The following is a 24,711-nucleotide window of genomic DNA, read 5'->3' as shown; positions in this document are numbered from 1 at the left end:
CTGGAGCAGGGGCGTTGCTTTGCTTGGTAGCCGCCGGTTGCCGTTTGGGTTTGGAAGTGAGGACATCGTGACGTTGGGCGGCTGGGAAATTTTTCTCTTTTTTCGGTTCCTGAGGCGGTTGCGCTGGAGGAACATGTCCAACGAAGAGGAAGAAGGAATAAAGACGGTAGTTTGTTAAAAAAAATATTATAATGCTTTGAAGGGTATAAGTAGTGACATATCTAAAATTATGATAGCTTTAAAACATGTTTGACTATTTATCTTATAAAAAAAATTTAAGTAATTATTAATTCTTTTCCTATCATTTGATTTATTGTTAAATATATTTTTATGTATATATATATATAGTTTTATATTTTTCATAAAAGTTTTTGAATAAGACGTATGATCAGATATATTTAAAAAAATCAACGACGTCGAGGGACGGAGGGAGTATTTAAAACCATAGAATTTATAGTGACATGGATCGGGTTGATCCTTTATTGTGCTTAGCTGGACACATACAAGTCACATATTATTATGTTGTTGGCTATCAATGCTATTTTATACTCCCTCCGTACTCGTAAAGAAAGTCGTTTAGGACAATATTTAAGTCAAACATTGAGAATATAAATCATGAATAACTCTCAAGTTGTTGAGTTTGAAAATATAAAAACTATATGAATAGATTTGTCTTGAAAAACAATTTCGTAAAAATATACATATATTAGTTTTCAAATAATATTTTTATAGAAACAAGAAGTCAAAGTTGTATTTTAGAGACCGTGTCGCTGTCCAAAACGACTTCCTTTACGAGTACGAAGGGAGTACATGATAGATGCACACTTGACAGTATAGTACGAACAGATGATTACTAAAGCTAAACCGCATGATATGTCTCTACACAAAAATATACTCCCTCCGTTTAATAAAAAACCCACAAACGCGAAGCGGAACACGCTCTTCATTACATGGTTTTAACAAAGTTGTACTAAGTTGACCATCTAGCAATATATTCCTTTCGTTCCAATAAAATTTAAATCTTAGCTACAAATTAGTTTGTTCACATTTTTAAATTTATAGCTAAGATTTACTACCACCATTTTAAAATATAAGAATCTACAATCGGATGGAATATTTATGTCCAAATTTAAAGTCCTACGAAATATCTCATTTATGTCCAGACTTTTTATACTTTGAAATGGATGAAGTACTTTTTTTTTTTAGAAAAATGCTATACACAAGACTACTTTGTCCGACTCTTGTACGACTCTAACGCACGCAAGTGCATGGCGTCGATGTCCGTATGACCAACCCATGCTCTTGCCTCACGCCATCAAGCGCCGAGCTGTTCCATTTAGTCGTACACTGGTCGAACAAATAAGTCGGACGTATAGCAAGATTCTTTTTTTAAGGACTAGGGTGTACTCCCTGTGTACAGGAAAAAAAATAAAAAGAAGAGTAAATTTCACTTCGGGCCACCTTTTGTTACCTATGTTTCACTTTGAACCACCCTTTAAGCAATATTTTTACTTTGGACTGGGTAAACTTACCTTTGTTTCACTTTGGACCACCCAACTCTCTTCTCAAGCATATGAACGATCTCGATTACACCGTCTCCTACTCGTCAATGAACTACCACAGCTATATGTAAGACTATTTCTTCGACATATTACAAGTTGGATGTAGATGGATAAAAGAGTGAGGGTGGTCCAATGTGAAACAAAGGTAAAAATACCCGGTCCAAAGTAAAAACATTAGTCCTAAGATGATCTACAGCAAAACATCGGTAATAAAAGGTGGCCCAAACTAAAATTAACTCTAAAAAGAACACAAAAGAGGGCGTCTCGCATCCACGTATCCTTTATCCTCTTCCACAGCCAATCGAGTCGGCCCAAATTTTCAGTCAGCTCGTGAGGTCGCTCTTCATGCCGAAACTAGTGGATCCAATAGCAACTTTGCTAGCTTCTCCATCGCCCTTCTAGAAACCGGTTCCCCAAAGGATTCCCTCACACATGCCTGCAGTCTGCATGTAAAAAAAGGGTTATATTTACTTCTGACAGTTACTTAATTTTTAAAGCAATTAATACGTACTAGTAAGTTTGAAATAGTAGGGGATAAATATAAAAATATTAGAGTTTAAGAAAGTGTGTGACAAATCTATTGGAAATTTGGAATCTAACAGTGTGATGAGTAATTTTTTTTTGTTTTTATTTGGTATGCGTCAGATGTGAAGAAAAAATCAAGTCTTTTTTGAACGAGATTTTTTTTAACAGAAGGATAGGTTTCTATATCCAACTATATATATATATACAGCCTTTTGAATTGATAATTTAGCTATCAAACAATCTAATCAGCTGACATTCGTTTCTATAAAGATTTAAACTTAGGATTTAGGATTTAAAGGAGTTACTCAGGTCAATCTAACTATGTGCCCTTTCGCTTGACCGAGATAGCATGACCGCCGAAGTACCACTTGATTTGAATTTAATGAGGTCCTTCAAGTTGGGAAACAAGCACATGCTTCTTTCTGCTGTACTTAGACCCTGTTTAGATCCTATCTAGAAATTTTTCACCCTGTTACATCGAACGTTTGAACACCTGCATGAAGTATTAAATATAAACTAAAAAATAACTAATTGCATAGATTACGACTAATTTGCGAGATGAATCTTTTAAGTTTAATTGCTTTATGATTTGACAATGATATGCTACAGTAAACATTTGCCAATGATAGATTAATTAGGCTTAATAATTTTGTCTCGCAGGTTACAAGTGAAATCTATAATTTATTTTGTTATTAGACTATATTTAATACTTTAAATATGTGTTCGTATATCTTATGTGACATGGTAAAACTTTTCACCCCGCATGTAAACACCCCCTTATACTCCAGTAGTCTGCAGTCTCCTTCGAGTGAAAAGAAGAACGGCTTGCATTTACTTCTGACAGTTACTTAATTATAGAGTAGTACTTCCTTGGTCCCTAAAAAAAAACTTTATTTTTTTTTCTGTCCTCCATTTGTTCTATGAAGATCTTTTTTTAAAAGCAATTAATACATTAAGTTCGAGATAGTAGGAGATAATATTTTGGAGGTTGATCTGAGAAGGTAGAGGACAAATGTATTGGAGTTTAAGAAAGTTGAAGATATTTTTTTTATTTTTATTAATATGTATAAGATATATATAAGATATATATATATATATATATATATATATATATAAAGTATTTTTTACATAGGGAATAGTTAGGACGGTTATTAAAACTAAATTCAGTTTTTGTGAAGCAAGCAGATGCGTGTATCTGGCAGTATATTTATTTTGGATGGTGAAAATGTTTTTCTATTAAACAAATTAATTTTAAAACCCGATAAAATTTTAAGGATCCATTCTAAAATGTCTATCATAAACACCCAGCTCAATGTGACAGTAATATCAGCAAAACAGCATGGATGTCCTGACAGTTGCTGCAGTTGTGCATCTAATTAATTAGGGCCCCTTTGAATCAAAGGAATTATGAAGACATTTCATAGGATTGAAATCCTAAAGGAAATTTTCCTATATCGCTCTTTGATTTAAAGGATTGAAGTTTTCCAAATCCTACAAAATTCCTATGGAATGGCTTGTTGCATATAGGTTTTGGAGGAAACTTAGCAAGAGGTCTAACCTCTTGGTAAAAATCCTTTGAGTCTATCTCTCTCATCCGATTCCTGTGTTTTCCAATCAAACGATCATTCCTGTGTTTTGCAATCCTCTGTTTTACACTTACATTCATGTCAGAATCTTATGTTTTTCCTATTCCTCCGTTTTTTCATTCCTACGATTCAAGTGGGCCCTTAGCTGTAGTAGTAGATTATTTTTTTGGTGCCATGTCCCTTTACCAAAACAATGAAACAGTGACTAGCCACTCGTAGTCTATTCCTGCAACTACAATAATCTAACATTGCACACATTAATGACAAATTGATACACAACCAAAAAAAAAACCCCACAATATCTTCTTTAATTTGAACTATTTGTTTTTAATAGGGTCATGACTATTGATACACAAAACGGCCTAAGCTTTAATTGTATGATAATTAACAATTATCTTTTTTTCCCCTACACTCACGTTTATCTTTGGATACAGCGGGACCAGATAGTATTCAATTTTAAATGTAAAGAAAATAAAATAGGTAGCCCATAAACCGCTGCCTTGTATTTACATGTGTGACGCCACGTCAGACGTCATCGTGTTCATCTGCAAGTCACAAATTTTTCGTATAAATTTGGTTGCCTCATCTCACTTGCCACAGTATCAAAGACCAAAGCTATCGAGAGATCGATCACTGCACGCCAGCTGCTCGGAGAAAAGGCGAGAAGAAAATAGTGAGCTCGCAGCTAGCTAAGCTAGCTAGCTTAGCCATGGGCGAGGAAGCCGCGGCGGCCACGGTGACGGCGGCGGCGGCGGCGGCGGCGAGCGGCGGCGCGCCGCACCTGCTCCTCATCTGCTTCCCCGGGCAGGGCCACGTCAACCCGATGCTCCGGCTCGCCAAGCGCATCGCGGCGAAGGGCCTCGTCGTGACGTTCTCGTCGACGTCCGCCATCGGCGCCAAGCTCGTGGAGTCGTCCGGCGTGTCGGTCGGCGGCGACGGCGTGCCGCTCGGCGGCGGCCGGATCAGGTTCGAGTTCTTGGAGGATGGCTTCGACGGGAGCGACCTCGACGAGCTGATGCGGCACCTCGGGACGGCCGGGCCGGCGGCGTTCGCCGAGCTGCTCGCGCGGCAGGAGGCGGCGGGGCGGCCGGTGGCGTGCGTCGTCGGGAACCCGTTCATCCCGTGGGCGGTCGACGTCGCCGCCGCCGCCGGCATCCCGTCGGCCGTGCTGTGGGTGCAGTCGTGCGCCGTGTTCTCGCTCTACTACCACCGCGTCCACGGCCTCGTCGAGTTCCCCCCCGAGGACGACCTCGACGCGCGGCTCACGCTGCCGGGGCTCCCGGCGATGTCGGTCGCCGACGTGCCGTCGTTCCTCCTCCCGTCGAACCCCTACATGAGCCTCACGGAGGCGATACAGCAGCAGATCCGCACCATCGACAAGGCGACGTGGGTGTTCGTCAACTCCTTCACCGAGCTGGAGCGCGGCGTGGTGGACGCGCTCCGCGGCGTCGCGACGTCGCCGCCGCCGCCGCCGCTCATCCCCGTCGGCCCGCTGATCGAGCTGGAGGGCGACGCCGCGGTGCGCGGCGACATGATCAGGGCAGCGGACGACTGCGTCGGGTGGCTGGACGAACACCCTCCGCGCTCCGTCGTGTACGCGTCGCTCGGCAGCGTCGTGGTGCTGTCCGCCGGCGAGGTGGCGGAGATGGCGCACGGGCTCGCCTCCACCGGCCGGCCGTTCCTCTGGGTGGTGCGGCCGGACAGCCGCGCGCTGCTGCCGGAGGGGTTCCTCGACGCCGTCGCCGGCCGCGGCATGGTGGTGCCATGGAGCCCCCAGGAGCAAGTGCTCGTCCACCCCGCCGTGGCGTGCTTCCTCACGCACTGCGGCTGGAACTCGACGCTGGAGACGGTCGCCGCCGGCGTGCCGGTGGTGGCGTTCCCGCAGTGGGGGGACCAGTGCACCGACGCCATGTTCCTCGTCGACGAGCTCGGGATGGGCGTCCGCCTCCGCGCGCCGCTGCGGCGCGGCGCCGTGCGCGACGCCGTCGACGCCGCCGTGGCGGGGCCCGACGCCGGCGCGATGCGGTCCAGCGCCGCGGCGTGGAGCGCCGCCGCGCGGGCGGCCGTGGCGGCCGGCGGCTCGTCGGACCGCCACGTGGAGGCGTTCGTGGAGGAGGTGAAGGCGCGAGCGGCTAAGGCGTGACGTCACGCATGGAATCATAAATCGCAGCGTTTAGTTATTAAGTAAGCGGCAGGGACAGATTTAATTAATTGCTACTTCGTACAAGTATTTTGCCACCGGTTTGATTTTACCCAAGCGTCGTGGTAAATAAAAATAGTGGCGCTGTCATTTTCGTCAAAATTTTGTTTGATTTGTGTAGCTGTTTTGGCAAAATAAAATTTAACGTATACGGATACACATTTGATATATTAAACGTAAACTAATAACAAAACAAATTACAGATTTCGCCTGTAAACTGCGAGACAAATCTATTAGGTCTAATTAATCCGTTATTAGCAAATGGTTACTGTAGCATCTCATTGTCAAATAACGGCGTAATTAGGCTCAAAAGATTCGTCTCGCAATTTACATGCAAACTGTGCCATTGGCGTAATTAATTGCTACAAGTATTTTGCCACCGGTTTGATTTTACCTAAGCGTCGTAGTAAATAAAAATAGTGGCGCTGTCATTTTCGTCCAAATTTTGTTTGATTTAATTCGTCGTTTTGTAGTTAGGCATACACAATGCACGCTGACACGTAAGCAAAATGGTAAAAGAGAAAAAGATTGATGGTGTCCGCCGTGGTTTGCAAATTTCAACCACGAGTTAAAAATATATACGTGTTACCATTTTCATTGCATACTAGACGTACGGGCCACGAAGGTTTGATGGCTACGTGCTACGTGTATAGACAATTCAGTCCATTTCAAAACCTACCCAGCACACAAGAATTCAGTTTTGGAAGAAACACGGAAATGTGCGCCTAGATTCAAACCGCATGAATTTTGGGATGCGTGTCCTCAAGATCATGTACATGAACTTTTCTTTTTGCAAATTCAAAATTAATAACCTTTTTTTCTTAACTATTTGATTCATGCAAATTCTTCTATATTAACGGACCTGGTGTCAATTCCGACGAAAACCGGTCGAATTCCGTGAAATTTCAACGTTTCGACACGGTTCGGAATTAACTTTCGATTGGAATTTCGAAGGTTAAACAGTAGATTTGGTCGAAATTTATCGAAAACCGATCGAAATTTATTGAAAACCGTGATACCAATGGGGCTCGAAATTTAGTGGTCAACCGGTAATGTAAACCCTACCTGGCGACGCCGCCGAGCAAGCACAATAAGTAGTACTCCCTCCGTTTCATACTGTACTTTATAAGATTTTCTAGCATTGTCCGTATTCATATAGATGTTAATGAATCTGGGCAATGCTATAAAGTATTATATCGTGAATCGGAGGAATTATTTCTTATTCATTAGCCATGTTTTACATACACTTTCGCCATAAATACCGGTAATGACATTGTGGTCTGATGGTGGGGAACTACAAGGTGCTCCAGTTGGCCAATCTTCTATTTCCTTTAGCACTAATTTTCTCACCATTTTTCCTCTTTTAATAATTGATATTAAATTCCTTCCTAAGTGTATATCTTTTTTTTAATATAAACGACACTAAATTCCTTCCCGAGTATATATCCTATCTTTTTAGGTTTAGAAATAGAGATACCAACAATAAAGCCTGAACGATTAACCTTTTTCTCTTTACATAATTAATACTAAATTCCTTAGTAAGGCTGTGTTCGGTTCAAGGGGTTACCAACCCATGTCCTCGTTTTCCGCGTGCACGTTTTTTAAACGGCTAAACGATGCGTTTTTTATAAAAAGTTTCTATACGAAAATTGCTTAAAAAATTATATTAATCCATTTTTTAAAATAAATTAACAAATACTTAATTAATCACGTACTAATGAACTGCTCCGTTTTTCATGCCTGAGGGTAATGTTTCCAACCCACATGAGGGTAATGTTTCCAACCCAATGTAAGGAACGCAGCCTAAGTATATATCCTATCTTTTTAGGAATAGAGACACCAATAATAAAGCCTGAACGATCAATTAACCGATCAGTCCGAGAGCTATCTTCACCATCGTTGTTCCACAGATATCTTTCTCACTTTTTTTTTCTGATATAAGACGAATAAATTAATTTTCCTGATGGCTGCCTACCGTATTGTTCATCACCATCTCTTCTTCTTGTCTACATGATTAAATTTGTCTGCTTGACAACAAGACAACGCTGATTGGATTGCTATTTTGCTAAAGGGACAATCTTCAGGACAACGGGACATCAACTTTGCCTCGACCTTCACAGTACTCAACTGCTGCACTTCGTAAGACACACGAGGAAGAAATGGTCTTTTTATATATCAAATGCATGCGCTCTCTCTATAGCTACAGATTAGTACATAGTTTGAAAATAAATATCTATACTGTTTTAGAAGAAGGTAGTAGTGTTATTAGTGAGTTTGTCAACTCGATCACTCCTGTTATAGTTTTATAAATTATTCCTTTAAACTTCTTATTATTAAAATCAATTAAATTAGTGACATATAAAATCAAATTAATGTGAACATTCACTACGATAAACTTATACAAACTTATAGACAATACATTTCATAAAAATATGTTTTATTTATTTTATATAATATTATAATATTTATTTTATCCATAGCAAAATACAATCATTCAATTAGTTCTCAATAATAACTATAACTGGGTGAAAATGTGCCAGGCAGCCGGCGAGTTTTGTGCACGCATTCACGACAAGAGGATCGAACAAGTGGCTTTTGTTTTTTTATTACGTAAAACAAGTGGTTTATTGAACGGTTATAGGTCCACGCTAACATATGGAAATTTTATATAATCACGAGTTGTCCTATCTAGCTATCTAGCTATCAAGCTTAGCTCACAGATAATTAGAGAAAAGATTCACAACCATCTTATCGGTGCTGCTCAAATTTTTTTAGTGGAAACAGCGAGACCAAGTTGATACGACTTGTAAAGTTGTAATATACATGTTCAATATAAACATTAATTATAAGTTAGTTAAATAACCTATAAATTGGTATTACATGTCAATCAATCACAAGGTAGCGGTCGCTAGCTTGGACGACCTCATGTATATATTAATTTTACTCCCTCCGTCCTATTTTAATTAAGTACAGCTATGATTTTCCGTACACAACTTTAATCGTCTGTCTTAATTAAAATTTTCCTTTAAAAACATAAGTCATGTATAAATTACTATTCATATTTATCATCTCATAATAACAAAAATACTAATTATAAAAAAATTAAATAAAACAAACAATTAAAATTAAACACGGTAACTTATGATTACACTTAAAATAGGACGGAGAGAGCGGTAAACAGCTAGCCAAGCCAACCAAGAAAAAGAGCGATTATTTCCAAGAAACAATCAGGTCGTTGTTTCATCGTACGTTATTAAATACTAATTAGGAAGCTGTCGAATACTCTAACAGCTAGCCAAGCCAACCAAGAAAAAGAGCGATTATTTCCAAGAAACAATCAGGTCGTTGTTTCATCGTACGTTATTAAATACTAATTAGGAAGCTGTCGAATACTCTAATGTCAATAATGTATGGGTAGTTGCTGCTGGGTCCTACCGCGTGCTGCTACTCTCAAATGCATACTATATAGTAGTATATGACCCTGCTCGGGAGTTTAAGTTTGAAATTGTTAGTTGGTAGTCTAAAAATCCAAAGAACTTGAGATTTTTAGCTTTTGATTCTAGTTTATTTTCTAAATTTTACAACCACAAATTCTTAAAATCTGAGTGATGATTTGTAGGAGGAGTTAAAGATTTTGTGAGAAGCTGTAGTTGCTAGAAGCTAATCCAAACAAGCCCTACATACTGTTAGGAAAGTTTATCTCTCGGCATGGAAATCGAGAGGAAATCTTGGATGGCCGTTTTCCACCCGGTGCTGCGGGATTAATGCGATTCAATTTCTATAATTACGTGATTACGCGCATTGATCGGTAGCGCCAAATCTTTCCATATTTTGGATTGCCCCCGATCTCCCTCAGTGCCATACTAATAGGGGAGGCCGGTGTCGTGGTGAGATGACGATCTCTTCACGACCTTCTTCTCCCCGAAAATCCCAAAAAAAAAAACCTATCCGATCAATTGAGCGCTGGAGGGAGAACGTGTGGTGGTTCAGGGACAGTGTAGGTGGCGACCGGAAGTTCACCACTACCTCGCAAGTGATCGCCGGCGACCCCTTCGGGATCAAGCCGGTGCTCACGCTGCTACTGCTACCACTACTACCTCTACACCGACAAGAACAGGGAGAACCGCATCAATGGCTTCAAACAACGGTCAGTAACCTAAGAATTCCGCATTAGGGTGATCATGTTAGGCTTAGCACTCATGTTAATAGATCGCATAATCTACATATACTACTCCCTCTGTCCCAGAATATAAACATTTTTAGAGTTAGACATGGTTATTAAGAAAGTAGGTAGAAGTGAATGGTGGAGGATTGTAATTGGTTGAGTAGTGGAGGTAGGTTGGAAAAGTGAATGGTGGAGAGTTGTGATTGGTTGGGAAGAGAATGTTGGTGGAGAAGATGTTATATTTTGAGACAAATCTTGAGGGCTAAAAATTGTTATATTTTGGGATGGAGGGAGTAGTATATACATATACATATACTCTAGGTTTAAGCTGTACAAAGGGTGGTCCATTTTATGAGTACTATTGCTCAAGATGGCACTAGCCATTTTATTTTTTTGTCTTGAGAAAATGACACAATTAATCAGGGGTGGATTTAACGTACAAACCAATTGGGGCCTTAGACCCCAGTAAAAAAATTACACTCATTAGATATGTCCCTAATTGTATGACCTATGGGCCCCACTCTAATTGGAAAGAAGGACCCCACTCCCTTTTTTTCGCTCCTTCCGTCACGCAAATGTGTGCGCGTTTAAGCTTCGAACGTCCGTTCCCCTTCTATCGATCCCCCAACTAGCAAATCCACAAACTAGGGATTAGAAAACAGGAAGACAAGGGAGCCCATCATCTCGCCCCACCTGTAGTGCTTCCACAGGCCGCACTTCACCTTCGCCACTTACTTGATCGCTCATCATCGTCGTTGTTGCGCACAGCGCACTCCATCCCATGAAGAAGTTGTGGCACGTCGGGCCTGCTGCTCTCTATCTCCCTCGGTACATAATGATATCTCCCTCTCGTGTAGTCAATAAGTGATGAGGATGACTCTCTAGGTTCAATGCTCTATCTAATCATCCTTGTCATGATCTGATAGGGGAATTAGTGGACGATTTTTATCATGTAATATCTCAAAGTTTTTATAAGTTGTTATGAGGTGAAGTTTCACTTAGCTTTCTAGCTAACTTGTTATATGAGTTATGCATGCCCGTGAGTTTCACTTAGCTTTCTAATTAACTTGTAATATGAGTTATGCATGCCCCCAGTCAATTTTTATTCTGTGTCCGCCCCTGCAATTAATCATATTGATTGCAAAATGTACTTAAAAAGTGAGTCCCCACTATAATTATGAACATGTAAAATACAATGAACATAGTCGAACGCTGGGCTAGGGGTGGAGATCGGATCCCTGGATATTTCCATGCAAATCATTATTCTGCACATGAAAATTTGGCACATCCGCTTTATAAAAATTCCCTTGGTTCTCTCCATATTTTATTAAAGGGGGGGGGGGGCATTGGTGAATCAGTGATGTTGTAGAGTTCTGAGTAGAAGATTTCACCCATCAAGGTTTGTTTAAAATGCACTCCGAACTCTGAAACCGGATATCTAATATCATGCAACTTTCTACCGTTGAATTGACAAATTAACCCCCCCCCCCTCCACCCAACCCCAGCACCACGTTGGTTTTAACCTAGTTTTGGTATATTGGGTCACTTGTACAAAGATGTCACATAAGCGGGGGAGAGATAGAGAAGAATCTCATGTCATTACAACGAATTTGTTGTTCATGGTAACAAAAAATAGTGAAACGTAACTTCACAACAATGTATTATGCAAATTGCCACAAAAATTAGAATTGTGGCGATAGAACATACCTTTGCAATAGTAATGTTATTTGTGGCGATAGCTCTTTTCTATTGCAACAAAAATATTGAATAAAACAATGAATGTAAATTGTTGCAATAAAATATAGTTATTTGCCACTGAAAAATTATCATTGCAATAGTATAATATATTGCCATGAATTATTTTTCGTTGTAATAATTTGGTGACGTTAGGTCAATTATCTTGTAGTGCACTTTAGCTATTTTCTCTTCCTATCCCTCTCTCACCTTACTCCCTCTAATCTACAAGTTGTGGCCCCATGATCTCGGTGGAGGTGAGCTTGAGCTATAGCTCCTCCACTATTGTTGATCACCTCTCCTTCTCTTCCACCTCTGCAATAGATCATCTTCTTCTAGATCTAGTGCTCAAGGCAGTGCGAGTAGGCAACGATGGAAGGAGGCGATGAACTGCCTCCATGTTGACTCTTCCAAGCCCCTCGAGCACTCTAGTCCATCAAGCTCTGCCTCCCTTGAGATCAAACTCTGCTACAGCGAGCTTATGAAGAACGAAGGTGGTAGAGCTCAAGCTTGAGCAATCATTGCACCGAGCTTGTGTGACAACGAGTCGGTGGAGCTCATTGAGATGGCGTCGATGTGGATTGCGGTGCGACATAGCTTGAGGAGGAGGCAGTGTGTGGAGAATGGGTGCACAGAGGCAATGTGAAAGGAAGCTTGGAGAGAGGCGGTAGGGAGTAGGAGCTTGAAATGACGCCGGTGCAATCTAATGGAGATGTAGGCGCCTAGGAATAGAGAGGTTAAGCTCGAGCTCACTATCATGATCTTATGGAGGATCGAGAAGGCTCTTGAGGAGACAGAGTTGGAGGTTAAGCTTGCCAGTACTCAACGCGCCGAGAAGGGGGGTGGAGCTCAAGCTCATTGGTGCCAATCTCATTTGCTCGCGGAGGAGACAAGAAAGAAAGAGAGGGAGAAGAGAGATGAGGTGGTACCTAACATGCAGGGCCAACCTTTTTTATCTTATGTTTTGGCTTACTGAACCGCCATATCAACAAAAAATATGCAACTTATTTGGACCAAAGAGGGTCGATTGAATAATTTTGAAAGTTGGAGGGTGTCAAATACCTGGCTTTTGAATTCGGATGTGTTTCAAACAAAGTGAAGAGTTCAAGGGTTGTCAAATGAACTTGTTCATATTATATGGCTTATTGAATTGTTTGATGCATATGGTACTCCCTCTATTTTAAAATATTTGACAGTGTGGATTACTACACATGTGTTTTGACTGCTAATTACAACATCTTTTCATCCATTTATAACTCTCTTGAAAAAAGGATGAGAATACAATGTTTGATGGTGAAGGGTTCCGGTGTCATTTATTTAAAAATGGCATACTCGACTACTCATTAACTCATACATGTATCTTTCTACCCACATGAATATTCACTCATCATAGTTGAGTTGATATTAACATTGGCACTGACGAGCTACATATAGATCGGATTCATATCAGGTGCAGTTATAATTGGAACATCCAGATTGAATCCATATCAAGTGCAGTTATAGTTGGAACTGCAAGTTAACCACCGCATATAATTTTGGCCGTTCGTTTTTCCGATCAACGGTCAAGATTCCACGTTACAGTAATGGTGCAAACAGTAGTTTTGCTTCAGTGTTATGAACAGTACAATGTGTAATGTAGACCTTCCGATTTACATCCAATGATGTGCACTGCTATCGCTTACTCCCTCCATAAAAAAACAAATTCTGAATGTGATGTATCATAAAACAACGAATGTGGACAGTCACCTATCTAGATTTGTCATATTAGGATATATCACATTCAGTCCAACATTTGTTTTTTTTATCGGAGAGAATAAGTTGTAGTCACAGTAGCGACTGTAGTGGATCCGGAACCATATAGATGATGCTGGCCTTATGGGCGCCACTGATTACATGTGCCTCACAAATAAACCCATACCTTACTCTGTCGCTAGGTGATCAGTATTGAACCACTAGCTGGAGTATTCCAGTTCAGTAACAGTAGAATCGGACCCATGTGTGTGTTAGTACGGACTACTACGGAGTACTCGTAACCAAACACATGTACTATTGTCTCTCCTACTCTACTACTACTACTACTGTTGCATCAGTGACCAGATCTTGGTTGCTCGTGGAGGGCCATGCTGCCTTCGTTTCCCCCGGCCATGTATGGGCCCGATCAGAGTTCATAATTTCGTTCGGATTTTGCTCTGTTTTCATTGGATTCCAATGTCCAAATTCTACACGCTGCTTCAGGTGTTAGGCTGCATTCGATATGGAGTTTATGATGAGCTTATGTTTTGCATGCAAAATAAGAAAAATGATTATGATATGATTAATCGAATATTAATTATTATAAAGTTAAGAGGGGGTTAGTTTGAATTTTCAAAGAAACTTTGATATAAAAGGTTTTCACGGTAGACAAACCGCCAAAAAAAAAACACGTCAGAACGCAACATTTAGTATAGTGGTAGTAGTTGCTGTACTCTCATTTTAGTTTGGACATGTTTGTAGTTATATATATGGTCTTAATTTGGAATTTTGTATATAAATGATGCAACAGAATATGACTACTATGATTCAATGCATATATGGAGTGACACTGCTAGACTTTCTTTTTTTTTTAAAAAAAAAAGAGAACAAAATGGCATTACCATGAAGGTCGTCAAAATAAAGGTTTTTCGCAATTAAGACGCATAAGCGAACACCACACATCGTAATCGTTAATTAGGACCGTACGTTTACTTGCGAAACAAAAGACAGGCGTGATTGTTGTCTTGACTGGGGAATGGAAGAGAGTTAGAGAGAGGGGAAAAATATCGTGCGCATATGCAAAACGTTGACAATACATGCAGCCCATATATCGAAGATTGTGGGCTACATGAACCGAATCAGCACAGGTGCAAAGCTATTTCCATGGACCTAGCAATGCTGTAACTGGGCTTCTCTTTGTATGGTTCTAAATGGGCCTTGCTTATGGGCATTTGTATGGTTTAGGGTTTAGGGTTTAGCCTGATTTGGCAGCGAATGGACCTTGAATCATGCGCTCTCGAACTAGGCGTTTATGGGTTGTTATTAGGAATAAGTTCACTTTAGGTCTCTCAATTTATTGCGGAGTTTGAAATTCATAACTGAACCGAAATAGCAGGTATAATCCGTCTCCCAACTTAATACCGTGTTAACTTTGGTCTCTCGGCAGCATAGTGGTCGGTTTTAGCTGACACAGTGACTTGAGTCAAGCATGAGGCCCACATGACAGGACAACTCGGTCTAAATAAAAATACAAATATTGGGGGACCTCACCTGTGAGTGACAGGTCATCTCCTTCCCCTCTCTCTTTTTCTCTCAATCTTTTTTTCTTGGTAGCACAGATGGGAGCAAGGCGCTGGTGTGGCGACTCGGCGTCAATGGCACGGTCATGCCATGTGGTACCAAGTAGCCGTAGCAGTAGTAAGGGAGAAGGGAGACGGCGGAGGCAGCCACGCACTTGTTGGCAATGATGTTGGAGACGGCGAAGAAGTTCAAGGAGATCTTCTCAGAGACCACAACCAACTCACGGGAGATCACAGCGGAGGCCAACAAGCAGGCCGACCTCCTAGTCAACCAAATCAAGCACCTCACTACCGACCTTCCCGTCCCCTCCATCCCTGCGATCCCACATATCCTCTCCGCCATCACGCCGAAGCCAGACGCCGCAGAGCTCGAGCACTATGGCATCATCGAAGACCTCTGCGAGTTCGTCAAGGGCATGACTACGCTACCGATACCCTCCTCCCGAGTCGACGCCGACAACCTTCTCCATGCTACCGCCAGTCGCCACCGCTTGCACTCTGTGGCCTCACGCGCCGTGGACGCCCAATTGTCGTGATGACACCCTCCTCCCGCGTAGTTGGCGCAAAAGTAGGAGAGATTCTGCCACACCCATGCCTTGGCCTCGCCGTAGCTCTCCAGGCGCAAGAACATTGTCGCATCGAGCAACTCCCTCCATGCCCTCGGCCGCCCCCGCCCGTGCTCACGCGCACCTTCGCCTCACCGGCCCTGCCACTAACGTTGTCACCGACGATGAGGAGGAAAGGGAGAGAATAGGGGAAAAGGAGGGAGTGATGGCATGAGTCCATTGCAATTTTTGTTATTTTTAACCAAACACTCATTAACATGTGAATCTCTTTTTTTTCTGTTTTAAGTGCCACATCAACACCATGTATGTGCCACGTCAGTCGAGACCATTGTCCAAACCGTCTTGGGATTTTATTTTCACTAGTTTTAGGAGTTGTTGGGATTTTATTTTCACTAGTTTTAGGAGTTGAGGGACACATCATATATGGTATTGCAATTCAGGGATGAATATCGGACTAGGCGACAAATTGAGGGATTTGAAGTGAACTTATTCCTTGTTATTATGATCTAAATTTGCTATTGAGCTATTGGCCTGCGATCCGACGCACTTGTCATTCTGAAAAAAAAAAGGAAATAAAAGAGACTATAATACATATGGATATCGTAATGTTAATGGATGGAGTCATATATACCTAGCATTCAATAACCGTACCAAGGTAAGACAAACTTTTTTTCTTCCGTGCTTACCAAGTGAATACTTTTTTATATGGTAAAAGAGGTTCCATAACTTCGTTAACTTTTGCCCTAGTCCAATTGATGCCCCACAAATGAAAGACAAAAACATTTTATATACGGAAACTCTTCAAACCGGATGAATTTACCCTGGTCCCTCCCCACTCAAACCTATCTTAAGGCGGTATCAGTCCTATATACACACATTTGACGGTGGTTTGGCCTCATGCTAATCCAGTTAACAAATTGAGAAAATAAATTTTCAAAAAATATACATGCCTCTTACTTGTCATGCTTCATTTACCATCTCCTCCCTCCCCAGCGTGCGACCTGCCATGTGGCACTGCTAAAGAGAAGGGATGGACCTCCACGACCATGAGTGCTCAAGGCCATTATCAAGCTCTCCAATGAGCTCGCCGATCCACTAGTGTCCTTCGTGGTCTCGTCAACTACTCCGTCCGCTAAAAAAAAAACTTAATTCTAAAATTAAACCTGGACACATATGCACATGTATGTCCAGATTTAAACCTAGGATTGGTTTTTTTTAATGGATGGAGTACATCCTTTGTAGATGAGGACGCAGGGATTGGGGGATGGAGTCATGAAAGTTTTTGTTCATCACAACCCGAACTGATGCTAGAGCTCGATCGAGGAGGTGGCACAATGATGCCAATAATGATAGGTTCTGTGATGAGGGTATAGTTGGGAGGAGGCTCACGTTGCCGTTGTCCTTTTTCACGAACGCGTAAAAGAATTGCACGCCACTATATTAGAAGAAGAAAAAAAATGATTTTTACAACGCAACAGCCGAAGGCCATTGCCGGGGATAGGGAACAAAGAAAAAGGGAAAACAAAAGTAAAAAAGGATTGCTATGAAAAAACTCTCCTAAACCGAGGGAGGGGGAGAAGCCCCACTAAACTCCCAATAGGCTTTTATTGTTATCCTTTGGCTCACCCTCTCTATATTTGCACCTAGGCCACCGTCCATCGGCATCTCCTACCCCTTCTCATTATTAGCAATGTCGAGTTGGTGGCATATATGGACTCGGAGGTATAATCAGAGCGGATTTCTTAATATATTTATCGTTACTCCTACTTGATATGATTATGATAGTGATCACATCCTTGACTTAGCTAGCAACAAATCTCCATGAACCATGAACTACCTAAGATAAGCATCTTCTTCCATATCTACTTGGATAAGAGCGAAATGGCTCGTATGCAGCTAGCTGTGCGACTCAAATTGATCGATTAAACTAGCTGTGGTGTGCAAAGAATGGCCGAATTAGTTGGCGATATGATATATGTTACGATCTGAAATTGACCTTTCACCAGAACAGAGTTGTATGTTGCATCCAACGATCCCAAGCATCGACAATTAATCCATACCGGCACATATGTGTAGCTATCAGTTTTGGGTGCTTATGATTCTTTATTTTTTGAGATTTTGGTGTGGTTGCAACTTGCAAATTTGTAAGTCTAAATTTTTTTCTTGTAAGTACACAAGTAGCAACCACAAGCATACAAACAACGTGTCACCACTGAAAACCAGAAACCGAAATTGATGTTTTAACATCAAATGTGGAACACTATATGAAGTTGAAATCATATCGTATTTGCTGTCACAACTGATAGTCCCTCACAAAAGGCAACTTTTGTATGATTGTATCACTACGAAAACTGCTATACACGCGGCAACAAATTAAAACAAAAATGCTTGGTTTAGTAAATTGTTTCGTCACCAAGTGCCACAATTTGTGCCTATAAACCAATTCACTCGCCTCGTTTCAAAATATTTTTAAAAAAATCACTCGTCATTCATATGAAAATTTAGGGCATATTTACTTTGATGCCATTTTCAACCATACTATTTTTTAGCAAAGTTGTCAAAAAAAAAACCTACGTTTAAATTGTTGTCAAATATGGTTAATACATAAAAAATCATGCTAAAATTTTAGCAATATTGTCATCTGAACAACCCCTTAGCATTCATTCAAGAGGAAATTTTAACATTTATTTTTTGGGAACATACGCAAATGATAAGTACTAGTACTATAATAATAAAAATCAAAGCTTAATTTTATCCTCTTTTTCTATCATCCTCAGTTGACCATGAACCACTTGTGCTGTTGAAGGTTGGCATGTCCCAGTCTCTCTCTTCACAGACAGCCGTTCAGATGACGTATCCGTGACGTCACCAGACATGGCAAGTGGGCCCCACCCACCTACCGCGATGGGCCCGGCCACCAACCCCGGAGTCGTTCTCTGCAACTTTTCTCCCCTCCCGGTTAGTCCACTCAGCCACTGGCACAGTGCCACGTCACCTCTCTTCGCATGCGAAGCACGCGTGCCTCCTCCTTTTCTCCAAACGAGATCTTCTACAAGGACATGATGGCTACTGTTTGTGAGGTAAAATTAATCACTGCAAAATCATCCATAAATCCACGACTAATCCACGATAGGTGTGACAGTTTAGAGGGGAAGTAGTCAAGCTACTAACTAAAGTCGCTTTTTCATGGTTATGTTTGTTCTGACTTTCGAGCATTTTGAATTTTCGATTTGTAGGTGTGAGCAAGAGAGAGATTTGTGACTCAATCTGTATTTTATTTTTGTCCTGTAGCTCACTCTATAAGGTTGAGACTAATAGCACGGAGATAATATCAGGAGTAATAGTCAAGCATACAAATGGTGTAGGGCGACTTATTTGGTTACACCCTATTAATAAATATGGTATTGTTTTTATTTTATAGGAGTTTACCCTACGGTGACAAGGTTATGTTCTTTTCTGCTTATTAATCAGATTATTAAATCGAATTATTTGCTCCGTGTTCTGAAAAATATGCTTTGTGTACAACTTGTTTAAGCTATTTGTAAAGTTACTTTTACAAAATATAGTTTATTTTGTAGTCAAATTGATAATCTGCTCAAAAAATCTAAATTAAATTGCACCTCTATATAGAGTATATCCATGCTTTTGTATAAAGGAAATCTGTCAGGGTTATGGATACCATATACCTAATAGTAGTTGACTAAATCTCGGCAGGACCCATCACATACCATATCTTATACGGGAACTGACTTCGGATATGGAGGGAGTTCCGGATAAGGAAAAACAACCAGAGTTCTACATGGAAACGACAAGGACTACTCGGATTGTATCCATACTGGTTTCCCTAGTTCTACTTGGACAAGGGGACACCTATGGGTATAAATACAAGGCCTCCTAGGAGGAGAGGGGACACGAAACAATAGATTAAGACAGAAGATCAACATACAAGCCAACATACGCCAAGACAAGATGCCAGATATCGACTTCAGAGATAAGCATGGCTAGTCCCCTAGGTACCTATGGCTACCGTTAGGAGAGATATAGCGCTGTCTCCGATCTCGTTGGATGCGGATTCGAGGAGGAAGGCTACCCTGTTGTCGACTACGAGTCAGAACTTCAGACCGCCATGTCGATAACAGTTAGATAGATAGGCTACCCCAATATTTGTACTGGTGTGATTATGATGAATAAGAGCAACGACCGGCTTCGGCCAACAGGATGTAGGGCTATTACCTGACAATTCAGGGGCCCGAACCTATATAAAAATCTCTGTCTCCGTCTCTTTTACCTAAGTTTCGCGTACATCCTAGTACCAAAGATCCCCATACTATGCAAATACCGGAATCGCGACATCAAATGTCGACAGAATCCAAATATGAAAAGGATAGTGAACGTAATAACCGAGTACTCGATTAAATCTTATTCAGTACTACGAATCTAAACAAAGTCAATTAGACACCACCTAATAGACTACGAATCAGGACATGTTTCAGTACTACGAATTACGAATTTATGGTACTAAATGGTATCTAACCCAGTATGATAGCTTACTATATTTTGATATGGATAAAGTAGTTGAATAGGTAATTAATCATTTTAACATTAATAATGAGGGAATAAAACATTATGAAGGAGCTGATATAGCTACTCCATCCATACTCGTACGCACCAGCTAATTAACCACTTCCCAACCTTGGTAGGAAAACCTACGCGACCAAACATTTCCACTACTTGTCCTACTAACATTTTTGTTCCCATTTCGATACCCACTTTGGCACTTTCCCCTTCAATTTAAAAACTTTCTTGCACGAAAACAAAAAAAAACAAAAACGAATCAAATTGAGGCCGTGTGGCCACAGAAGATCCTGGCACGATCTCCGAGGCAGCCAGCCTTCACCAACCCCTCTTCCCCCTCTCAGTCACGACCCGTCCAACGCGATGTTTTCCTTTAATTATATATACTCGCTGCGGGACGCACCACCCCCTCTCCAGAATTCAGCGAGAGAGAGCGAATCAACCACTGCACTTCTTGTTCTTGTTCTCTTCCTCCTCCCGAATCCGATCCATCCATTGGCCGCCGCCGCCGCCGCCGCCTCGTGCGTCGCGTGTTCGTGTCCAGAGACGATGGGCAGCCTCGCCGCCGAGAAGACCGTCACCGGGTGGGCCGCCAGGGACGCCTCCGGCCACCTCACCCCCTACAACTACACCCTCAGGTATGATATGATATGATATGATATGATCGATCACCCTCTCCTTCTCGATCTTGTTCTTGCAAGTTTTGCTTAAGGTCGGTAGAAACGGAGGGATTAGGTTTTAGTTTCTCTTTTGTCTCAATTCTGAAACTCTGGTACATGCGTTCTACTACAGTTTAGTTGTTCAGATGGTTCGTTTCTGAATTTCTGAAAACTGATGGCGTTCCAGTGCTTTAGTTGTTTAGATGCCCCCGTGTTTTAATTTGTTTGTGTTCATGTCATCTGCCTCGAGTACAACTCAGATTGTTTCTGCCTCTTGGCCAAAGTGTGAAGAGGTGAAGAGAGCAATTGGATTTCTTTTTTCTTTTTTGGGCTCCTCCATTCGATCCATTCCACACTTCCCACGTGAGTTTGACTCTATTTTGTATTCCTGCTCCTCTCCTAGTATAAGTCCAACATGAAGAGTATAGTGGTGAAGTACTAGTGTACTACCAAAACTGCTTCACCTACCGCCAATTGGCTATTGCAATCATCGTCACGTCTTGGTTTTGTTGGGTGAAAGGAACAGAATCCCTGAATCCGGAGCAGTTGTGGCAAACAGACAGAATGCATGGAGTTCTTTTTGGCTAGTTGCCTGGCTCCACATATATATATTTTCAGAAGCATTCTTTATAATTTTCTAATATATATATTTGCTATGCAATTCTCGTGCCATGCCTCCTTAAAGAAAAGGAGGATTATATATATATATCAATAATTTCCTTGAGTTGTCTTCTTGTAGAATGGAATAACTGAAGAAGCATCTTATGCAACAGATCAACTAATGTTCTTTTTTTTTCCCTGTATGTGGTGGTACCAGGAAGACTGGGCCTGAAGATGTGGTGGTGAAGGTTTTGTATTGTGGTATCTGCCATACTGACATCCACCAGGCCAAGAACCACCTTGGTGCTTCCAAGTACCCCATGGTCCCTGGGTAAGATTATTCACAGTTATCTAGATGGATCATGGCTCATGTCAATGGAGATCTTCTACTAGCAATTGATTTGATGGTGTATTCTATAGTAGACTGAAGATAAACTTATTAACTGATTGGGATAACAAACATATCAGAAAAGAGTAGGCACTAGTAACTAGCAAATCTGGTCAGTGCTTTTTTCAGATTTACAAAAGGCATAGATGCACATGCACCACTATATCACACTCCTTTGGAACAGAAAGATAAGTTAGTGCATCGCTTTTAGCATTTTTCTTTTTTGATCAACACCTTTCATGACAGGTATAGTACAGATTAGATGCACCATCAGTTTCAGAGACACGTGTAAAGAAAACCTCAGCGAGAACCTTCCCTGATCTGATGGGCTTTAAATAAGCACACGATAGATCCCCAACACCAGGCTGAAAAATGATGCCTAATTAGTAGTAATTTAGTACTACTACACCATCTGCATGTCGTACTAAGTATGCAACAATAATTGGTTGGATTAATTAGTTGGTGACCAAGAATTCCTTTTTCCAGTACACTTCCATTGTCGTACCAATATTCAGTCATGTGTTGGATTTTGTCGGTGACCAAGAAAATTCTCTCCTCTTCTCGTCTGCAGCCATGAGGTGGTCGGCGAGGTGGTGGAGGTCGGGCCGGAGGTGACCAAGTACAGCGCCGGCGACGTCGTCGGCGTCGGCGTCATCGTCGGCTGCTGCCGCGAGTGCCATCCGTGCAAGGCCAATGTGGAGCAGTACTGCAACAAGAGGATTTGGTCCTACAACGACGTCTACACCGACGGCCGGCCAACCCAGGGCGGCTTCGCCTCCGCCATGGTCGTCGACCAGAAGTGAGTGCTAAACACAGCTTTACTCCAACAAGTAATCACCAACCAACTGATCACGATATCATTATCATATTATCATATTGTCAGTGTTCTAGGTAGAGAAAACTAGACTGGACTTTTCCGAACATCCAAAGTAAAGTCCAGTCTGTTAGAAAATTTTGTGGAGAAAATGTCATCTGAGACTGAAAGAGATGTCGAGAAGTCGGTACTGTGTTGAGTGTAAAGTGAGAAGTCACCAAAGTTAGGTATAAAGTGTTGATTAACTGATAAGTCCTCACCTACCCCGGTCCATTAGTCCATTTGTTGTTGGAAGAATTGCTTCTTGAACAGAGCAAAAGTTGGATTGTTGCATAGCGTCGTTGTAGTCAGTTGGTAAACTAGCAGAGACAGTGAAATGTTGGGCTCATTTTGTTTGGTGCCCTACCAAATCATTGGTAGCGTCAAAATCATGGCTAAGATTTGGCACTACCAATATTTTAATATAGTTGGTTTATAAGAGCAAGTTCAATAGTAGAGTTAATTGCCGGCTCCAAAATTCACCACATTATTTAAGAGATAACTAAACAACAGTAGATACAGCAATTGGCTACACCCATGCTTTAACCAAGGCATCCTGTCAGGTGTTGGTAACTTCTACATGTTCAAGTTCTAATTTTTGATTGGTTGTCTCGAGCTGCAGGGGGCTAGAGCGCCTAGGCGCTCGTGCTTGAGCCGGCGACTGGATTGTCGTCCGCTTTGCTCTCTCTGCTTTCCCTCTCTCTATCATATATGTTAAAATATTAGGTAAGCAGGCTATTAGCCTGCTATTGTACCTGTTCTAAGAGTTGTATTACCTTTGGTAAATTTTGACATCAATCCAAACATATACATGGTACTATTTAAAGTGGCAACTATTTGATAGGGCAAATTTTGGCATCAAAGCAAAACAGCCCGTGATTTTTGATCCACCTGCCTAATCTGAAAGTTGTCACGTCTTAAAAAGATTAAAATATTTGGTTAGTGAGATGGTAAGGAACTAGTAAAAAAAGTAATGAATTTGTGTGCAGGTTTGTGGTGAAGATCCCGGCGGGGCTAGCGCCGGAGCAGGCGGCGCCGCTGCTGTGCGCCGGGCTGACGGTGTACAGCCCACTGAAGCACTTCGGGCTGATGTCGCCGGGTCTCCGCGGCGGCGTCCTGGGGCTCGGCGGCGTGGGGCACATGGGCGTGAAGGTGGCCAAGTCGATGGGGCACCACGTGACGGTGATCAGCTCGTCGGCGAGGAAGCGCGGCGAGGCCATGGACGACCTGGGCGCCGACGCCTACCTCGTCAGCTCCGACGCGGCGGCGATGGCGGCCGCCGGCGACTCGCTGGACTACATCATCGACACCGTGCCGGTGCACCACCCGCTGGAGCCGTACCTGGCGCTGCTGAAGCTGGACGGGAAGCTGATCCTGATGGGGGTGATCAACCAGCCGCTGAGCTTCATCTCGCCCATGGTGATGCTCGGCCGGAAGGCCATCACCGGCAGCTTCATCGGGAGCATGGCCGAGACGGAGGAGGTGCTCAACTTCTGCGTCGACAAGGGGCTCACCTCCCAGATCGAGGTCGTCAAGATGGACTACGTCAACCAGGCCCTCGAGCGCCTCGAGCGCAACGACGTCCGCTACCGCTTCGTCGTCGACGTCGCCGGCAGCAACATCGACGACGCCGACGCGCCGCCCGCCTGATCACCGCCGTGCACCCTCATGGCAGCATCCGTATGATCCGTTCTTGAACTTGTTTGTGTGAGACTCTGACGACTTGTCCATGTAACGTCCGTGTGCATTTCCGGTATAAATTCGGCCTCGCAATATTTGGACCATTTTGCATTTCCGATCAAAATCATGCTTGCGTTTCACTTGCATTGGGCTTAAAATCAGTGGGCTCGTCTGGGCAATTTGGGCCGGGCCTGAACTGTCGATGGGTGAGAATTACCGAGGCCTATGTTGCCTCCTGCAGAGACACCACACTACCAACCATCACCGGCAAAAACGGCTTAACAAAGAAGCATCTGCTTTCAAGCTG

At 42.3% G+C, this 24,711-nt stretch overlaps 3 protein-coding genes across 3 annotated transcripts; all 3 read left to right on the top strand.

Annotated features, from left to right (window-relative positions):
- The first annotated feature begins 4,261 nt into the window (after positions 1 to 4,261).
- Positions 4,262 to 6,611, top strand: LOC127761501 (gallate 1-beta-glucosyltransferase 84A24-like). Its single transcript, XM_052285804.1, has one exon. It carries the CDS (start codon positions 4,383 to 4,385, stop codon positions 5,814 to 5,816), a length of 1,434 nt encoding a protein of 477 aa, XP_052141764.1. The 5' UTR covers positions 4,262 to 4,382; the 3' UTR covers positions 5,817 to 6,611.
- Positions 6,612 to 15,247: 8,636 nt separating this feature from the next.
- LOC127761643 (uncharacterized) lies at positions 15,248 to 15,619 on the top strand. Its single transcript, XM_052285967.1, has one exon. It carries the CDS (start codon positions 15,248 to 15,250, stop codon positions 15,617 to 15,619), a length of 372 nt encoding a protein of 123 aa, XP_052141927.1.
- Positions 15,620 to 20,624: 5,005 nt separating this feature from the next.
- LOC127763653 (cinnamyl alcohol dehydrogenase 2) lies at positions 20,625 to 24,508 on the top strand. The gene is made up of 4 exons (XM_052288417.1): positions 20,625 to 20,862; positions 21,701 to 21,814; positions 22,443 to 22,670; positions 23,714 to 24,508. Exons 1-4 carry the CDS (start codon positions 20,774 to 20,776, stop codon positions 24,372 to 24,374), a joined length of 1,092 nt encoding a protein of 363 aa, XP_052144377.1. The 5' UTR covers positions 20,625 to 20,773; the 3' UTR covers positions 24,375 to 24,508.
- Positions 24,509 to 24,711: the final 203 nt, after the last annotated feature.

The sequence above is a fragment of the Oryza glaberrima genome, chromosome 2, assembly GCF_000147395.1.
Source record: "Oryza glaberrima chromosome 2, OglaRS2, whole genome shotgun sequence".
Lineage (NCBI taxonomy): Eukaryota > Viridiplantae > Streptophyta > Magnoliopsida > Poales > Poaceae > Oryza > Oryza glaberrima.
This window is presented reverse-complemented; position numbering and strand designations above follow the sequence as displayed.